The sequence below is a fragment of the Penaeus japonicus genome, unplaced genomic scaffold (assembly GCF_977035675.1).
Source record: "Penaeus japonicus unplaced genomic scaffold, GWHDUDI00000001_assembly GWHDUDI00000015, whole genome shotgun sequence".
Lineage (NCBI taxonomy): Eukaryota > Metazoa > Arthropoda > Malacostraca > Decapoda > Penaeidae > Penaeus > Penaeus japonicus.
Genome location: NW_028234417.1, coordinates 11319700 through 11327199, shown reverse-complemented (window position 1 = coordinate 11327199; position 7500 = coordinate 11319700). Strand labels below are relative to the sequence as shown.

At 46.6% G+C, this 7500-nt stretch overlaps 1 protein-coding gene across 1 annotated transcript in view; it reads right to left on the bottom strand.

Annotated features, from left to right (window-relative positions):
• Positions 1–7500, bottom strand: part of LOC122257829 (uncharacterized) — a 17773-nt gene that overhangs the window by 3484 nt on the left and 6789 nt on the right. The window contains exon 4 of the mRNA XM_043023343.2: positions 6319–6429. Coding sequence (XP_042879277.1) covers positions 6319–6429 — 111 coding nt within the window. The remainder of the gene's footprint in view (positions 1–6318; positions 6430–7500) is intronic.

The window sequence follows — 7500 nt, the reverse complement described above, 5'->3', positions numbered from 1 at the left end:
ACATGGCGATGCTATCCATTTTTTTGTTATTGTTATTGTTGTTTGTTTTGCGACTCTATCTGATTCTTTCATTTTTATTTTTCCTTTTTTCCATTTTTTTTTTCCCACCATGTCCAATATTGACAAGTTTAACATCAGCAGAATAACTCCTCTTTTAAATTTGTAAAGTAAGAGGGCTTTTGTATGAAAATTATATTTATGAAGAACACTGAGCAACCTCCGAACCTCCGTTTTTCTATTTTAGAATATCTTGGCTAAAGAGAAAGCCCCAAGTTAGTAATATGCTGAATGAATCTTAGAGGCCCAAGGTAATATTGTAAATTGTAATAAACCATGGACAAACATGCACGCAACCGCACTCAACACAACACTCAACACACACACACACACACAACCACACAATTACATTACAACCTCCATAGTTGTAAATAGCGCAACATCTACATTCATAAACATATGTGCATGACAAAATCCGAAAAGGGACGAAGCTACGCATGACCTCAGCTTACTCACTTGACGAATATCTGGATGACCTCGCCGATGAAGCCGTGTGGGCGGATCGAGGGCGCGGGCAGGCCACTCAACAAACACAACCGCCCGCCGGATCACAAAGCGCCCCCTTTCCACACCGAGCCTGGTAAGGCGAGGGGCATTAAGGGATGGAATACGGGGCGCCGTGGCTGGGCTTCTTTTTTGGCTGATCCTCTCTCTCTCTCATCTCCCTCCGAGAGGATAGGTGATACTCCGGCCCGCCCCCTCACACATTCCACTGCCTCATCACCTCTCTCTACTCTCTCCTCTCTCTCTCTCTCCTACTCTCCTCTCTCGTCCTCTGCCTCAGCTCATCTCTCAGTCTCTTCTCTCTCTCTCGACGTCTCCGCTACTCTCTCTCTCTCTTTTTCACTCACTCCCCTCCCCCCCCCCCCCTTCTCTCTCTCCTCTTCTCCTCTCTCCTCTCTCTGCTCATCTATCCTCTCTCCGTCTCTCATTCGTCTCCTCTACTCTCTCTCTCCATCCCACTCTCACCTCCTCTCACACGAATCCCCCTATCTCTTCTCCCAGTCTCTCTCTCGTCTCACCTCCATCCCTCTCTCTACACCTTCTCTCCTCTCTCTCCTCTCTCTCTCTCTACATCGCTCTCACTCCTCTCGCTCTTCCCTCCATCTCTTCTCTCTCTTCTCTCACTTTCCTCTCTCTCCAACTCCACTCACCCCCTCCCCCCCTCTCGTCTCTCCGTCTCTCATCTCTCTCTCTCACTCACCACATCATCTCTCGCACTCTCTCTCTCGTCTCACAATCTCCTCATCCTCATCTCGTCTCAGTCTCTCCATCCCTCTCTCTTTCTCTCTCTCCCTCCCTCCCTCTCCATCTCTCTCTCTCTCTCTCTGCTCTCTCTCTCTTTTTCCACCTTCCCCCCCTCTCGCCTCCATCTCTCCTCTCTCATTTTCTCTCATTCCCCCCCTCTCTCCCCCCCTCGCTCTCCCTCCCTCGATCTCCCTCCCTCCCTCCCTCCGTCTCTCTCCTCTCTCCCCCTCTTCTCCTCCCTCTCCCCTCTCGGCTCCTCTCACTCTCTCTCTCTCTCTTCTCCCTCCCACTCTCTCTCTCTTTTTCTTCTCCCACTCCCCCACCCCCCTCTCCCATCCCCCCTCAATCTCTCTCCTCTCGTCGTCTCTCTCTATCATCATCTCATCCTCTCTCTCTCTCTCATCGCCTCCTCTGCTCCTCTCTCTCTCTCTCTCTCTCCTCATATTCTCTCTCTTCTCTCCACTCCCTCCCTCCCTCGTCTCTCTCTCTCTCTCTCTTTCTCCACCCACCCTCTCTCTCTCCCATCGTTTCTCTTGTCTCTCGCGTCCCTCCCCCCTCTCTCTCTCTCATCTCGCTCCCCCCTACCCCCCTGTCCCCCCCCCTCTCTCTCCTCTCATCCTCTCTCTCTCTCATCTCGCTATTGCGCGCTAGCTTCACTTCTCTCTCTCATCTACTCATTCTCTCCTCTCCTCATCCTCTTTCTCTTCTCTTTTTCTCTCTCGCTCTCCTTTTCGCCTCCCACCTCTTCCTTCACTCTCTCATCCTCGCATCTCTCGTCTTCGCTCTCTCCATCTCTCTCTCGTCCTCCTCTCTCCTTCCATCTCTCTCCTCGGTCTCCTCTCCGTTCCTCTCCCTCGCCCTTCTTCCCTCTCATCTTTCCGTCTCCTCTCCTCTCTCTCATCCTCGTGCCTATTCTCTCACTCTTCTCTCTCTCTCTCTCTCCTCAACTCTCCTCCATCCCCTCTCTCTCTCTCCTCTTATCTCTTCAAAACTCAACTCTTTGCTCTCCCCTCACTGCTTTTAGCTTGTTTTTTTTTTGTTTTTTTTTATTTCTTTTTTTTTTCTTTTCTTTAGTTTTTTTTTGTGTTTTTTACCTCCTTGCTTCCATCTACCCTTTTCTCTGATCTTCCCGCCTCTCCTTCTCTCCTTTCTCCCCCCCCCCCCCCCCTCTTTCCTCTTTCTCTCCCTCCCCTCTCTCTCCTCTCTTTCTCTAACCTCCCCAAACTCTCTCTAATCTCTCAACCCCACACAATCTCTGCTCTCTCACTTCAACCTCCAGGCCCTCTCTCATCTTTCTCCACCAAACACAACCTCCCTCCCTTCCCTCCATCTCTCTCATCTCTCTCTCTCTCTCTCTCCCTTCTCTCTTCTCCTCTTCTCTCCTCTCCTTCCCAATCTCCTCTCTCTCTGAGTCTCCTCTTCTTCTCCCCATCTCATCTACGAAGGACCTCCCTCTCTTTCCATCCCCCTCTCCTCCTCTCCTCTCTCTTGTCTCTTTCTCTCTCTCTCATTCGATCCCTCTCCTTCTCTCTCTCTAATTGCCTTCACCTCTCCTCCCTCCTCCTCTCCTCCCTCATCTCATCTCTCTCCCTTCTCACCTCGCTCCTCTCATCATCTCTCTATCTCTCTCCTCATCTCTCTCCTCGTACTCTTCGTCTCTCTCTCTCTCTCTCATTCCTTCTCCCCCCCCATCACTCTCCTCTCATTCCGCCCCCCCTCTCTCTCTCTCCCTTTACTCGCCTACCCCCCTCACTCTCTCTCCTGTGCTCGCCTCAGAGCTCCCAGCCCTCCCCCCTTCTCTTCATCCCTCTCTACACTCTCTCTCCTATCGCTCTCCATCTCATCCGCCGCCACTCTCTCGTCGTCTCTCGCCCTCTCTCAGTCTCTCTCCTCGCCTCCGTTCTCTCATCCACGGCTCTTCTCCTCATTCCTCTCTCTCTCTCATATTCTCTCCATTCTCTCTCTCTTTATCTCATTCGCTCTCCGCTCTCACTCTCTCTCTCCTCTCCCTCATCCTCTCTCAACTCCTCTCTTCTGCTGTCGCTCGTCTCTGCTCGTCTCATCTCACCCTCCCCCCCCCTCCTCTCTCTCATTTCTCTCGCTCCCCCCCCCTCCTCTCCTCTTCTCTCTCCCTCTCCTCTCTCTCTCTCGTCTTCTTCCTTCGGCAACTCTCTCGTCGTCCTCTCCTCTCACGTCTCTCTCTTTCCTCTCCCTCCATCTCTTCCTCTTCTTCTTCTCCTTTTTTTCCTCCTCCTCTCTCTCTCTCTCCCTCAAGCTCTCTTCTAATCCACTTCTCTTTGCTTCTCTCTTTCTCTCTCTCACCTCCCCTCTCCCCCGTTCACCTCTCCCTCCCACTCTCTCTCTTCACTCCATCGCTCTCTCACCCTCTCTTCTGCATCGCTCTCCTCTCTTCTCCCTTCTCGCTCTCGTCATACATTCTTTCCCTCTCCTCTCTCATCCTCTCTCTCTCTCCTCTCTCTCGCTCCTCTCTCTCTCTTTTCTATCTCGCTCTCATCTCTCTCTCCTCTATCTATCTATCCTCATCTCTCTCGCTCGCTCTCTATCATTCCCTATTCTTCATATCTCGCTCCCTGTCCCCTACTTCCTGTCCTTTCTTCTTCCTTCGTGCCAACCTAAATGTCCCCATGCAACTGGTAACCCCGACCCCCTTCTCACAGGGAAACTAAAGCTTCGGCATTTTGCAGGCACGGCTTGATGAGTCCCAGGATCCCGGCCTGTGTGACGACCCCCCGTGAGCTCGTGATGGAAGTCAAGGGACCTCTTGGAAGAAGGCCGTCGACTCGTAGACTTGGAAGAGAGGGAGCTTGAACCGGTAATCCAGCTGTAGATGAGAGGATTGGCGGTGCATGTGTGAAGTCAAAGGTGGTGGATTGTACTATGCTGGCTTTGTGTGTTTCTTACCTTAGGCTTGTATGTTCGGTTTGACTTATTATTCGCGATGTAGTTATTTTCATATTATTAGGTTTGGCTTCTTTCCAAGGTATGGATGATTTTTTAATGATAGTTTTTATTGATACTAGAAATATCTACCTACATACAACATACATTATCATGCATGCATACATAAAAATAATATATATAAATAATATAGTATATATATATATACATATCTATGCCGATATATATCCATTTATATATAATATATATAATATATATTATATATATAATCGAGCGAGCGTAATGTACATATATATATAATATATATATATACATATATAATATATATATATAATATATATATTAGTATAATGTATATAATATAGAAATAAATATATATATATAAATATATAATATATATATATATATATATATATATAATGAGTTGTGTGGTGTCATATATACTTATATATATATAAATATATAATATATATATAATATATATATAATAATATATATATATTATATATATATATCACATATATATATATGATACCACACACACACCCACCCACACACACACACATCACACACACACACACACACACACATATATAAATTGTGTCTATATATATAAATATATATATAATATATCATAAAACCAAAAATCATACCTAAACAATATCATATATATAGATAATATATATATGTGAGTGTGTATATATATATATAATATAACTATATATATATATATATATATATATATATATTATATCTATATATATAATCAAATCATGTATGGTGTGGTGGTGTGATGTGTTCGTGTGTGTGTGTCTTTGTGTGTGTGCGATGTGTGTGTGCATGTGTGTGTGTGTGTGTGTGTGTGTGTGTGTGTGTGTGTGTGTGTGTGTGTGTGTGTGTGTGTATGTGTGTGTGTGTGTGTGTGCGTGCGTGCGTGCGTGTGTGCATACTACTGCCAATACTGCTGGTACTGCTAGTACCACACACACACATATATGTACGATATTACTAGATATGACAATGCTAATGATAGTAATAAAAATGATAAAAAATAGCGCTATTTTCATGCTTCTCATATAACTTTCATATAATTTGCTATAGAATGTAGATTTCTCACAATTGTGCCGTGGAGAGAATAATATTAGACTTTATCACAGCACTTTACTTGATTTACTGCTAATTTATTCTACAAATCTTTTCAGGCAACACTTACTGGTATTGCTAAAAGGAAAAGAAATACAGCAATATTTTTATCGCCATCACTGCACGATTTTTTTTTTTTTTTTTTTTTTTAAGAATTATGTAAAATGCTTCCTTATTCATTTTTCCTAATATCAGGTTATAAGTTATTACCATTTTCTGAAAATCTACTTTTCCCACTGCACCATTAATCTATTTCTATTCTCAATAAATGATAACGTTTCGAGTAATAATAGACTCCGTAACAGACGATAGATAAATCCGCTATAATCGTCTGATGAGGAATCAAACCCTATTCGAATCGCTGCGTTTCATTTCATTTATATTCGTGACTCACATTTTGCACTCTGTAAAAGTTACTCTTTATTGATTCTCTATTACTCTTTATTAGCTGAGGATTCAGTTTTGATGTTTATTTTTACAACCTCATACAAGGAGTCTGTATACACCTACATGGCGATACTATCCATTTTTTTGTTATTGTTATTGTTGTTTGTTTTGTGACTCTATCTGATTCTTTCATTTTTCCCTTTTTCCACCATGTCCAAATTGACAAGTTTACATCAGCAGAATACTCTCTTTTAAATTGTAAAGTAGAGGGCTTTTGTATGAAAATTATATTTATGAAGAACACTGAGCAACCTCCGTTTTTCTATTTAGAATATATTGCTAAAGAGAAGGCCCCAAGTTAAATAGTTGCTGATGAACTTAGGCCAGGTAATATTGTATTGTAATAAACACGGACAAACATGCACGCACGCACGCACACACACACACACGCACACAATACATTACATATACAAGTGTGAATAGCGCAACTTCTACATTCATAAACATATGTGCATGACAAAATCCGAAAAGGGACGAAGCTACGCATGACCTCAGCTTACTCACTTGACGAATATCTGGATGACCTCGCCGATGAAGCCGTGTGGGCGGATCGAGGGCGCGGAGGCCAGCTCACACACCGCCCGCCGGAGACAAGCGCCCCCGTCCACACCGAGCCTGGAAGGGGCGAGGGGCATTAGGGAGGGAATACGGGCCGTGGCTGGCTCTCTGTCTCTCTCTCTCTCTCTCTCTCTCTCTCTCTCTCTCTCTCTCTCTCTCTCTCTCTCTCTCTCTCTCTCTCTCTCTCTCTCTCGCAGTCATCCCTCTCGATCTCTCTCGACTCTCCCATCTCTCTCTCCTCTCTCTCTCTCTCTTCTTTTTCTCACTCCCCCCCCGTCCCACCACCCCCCCTCCCACCCTTCCTCCCCCCCCCCCCCCCCTCTCTCTCACTCTCTTCACCCTCCTCTCTCTCCTTCCCCCTCTCCCTCACTCCTCTTCTCTCTCCCCCTCTCTCTCCTCTCTCTCATCTCTCTCTCTCTCATCTCCTCCGTTCCTCCTCCCTCTCGCTCTCCCTCTCATCTCTCTCCTCTCCTCTCTCTCTCTCTCACCCTCGCATCCTCCCCTCCTTTCCCTCTCTCTCTTCTCTCTCTCTTCTCTCTCTCTCCTCTCTCACCCCACCCCTCTCTTCTCTCTCTCCCCCCTCCTCTCTCTCTCTCTCCTCTCCTCGCTCTCTCTCTCCTCCTTCTCCTCTATTCTCTCCCGTTATCTCTCTCTCACTTACCTCTCCGCCTCTCTCTCCTCTCTCTTGCTGTCACTCCTCTCTCTCTCATCCCTCCTCCCATCAATCATCTTCTCTCTCTCTCTCTCTCCCTCCCTCCCTCCCTCTCTCTCTCTCTCCTCACTCCTCTCTCTCCTTCTTTTCCCTTCTTCCCCTTTCTCCTTTCCCCCCACCTCCCCGGCTCTCTCTCTCTCTCTCTCTCTCCCCCCCCCCCTCCCCCTCTCTCTCTCTCTCCCCCTCCCTCCCTCTCTCCCTCCCTCCCTCTCCTCTGCCCCCCCCCCCCCCCTCTCTCTCTCTCTCTCTCTCTCTCTCTCACTCTCTCTCTCTCTCCCTCCCTCTCTCCTCTCTTTTCTCACTCCCCCACCCCCCCCCCCTCCTCTCTTCTCTCTCTCTTTCTCTAGCAGTCTCTCTCTTCTCTCTCTCTCTCTCCCTCTCTCTCTCTCTCCCGCTTCCTCTCTCTCTCTCTCTCT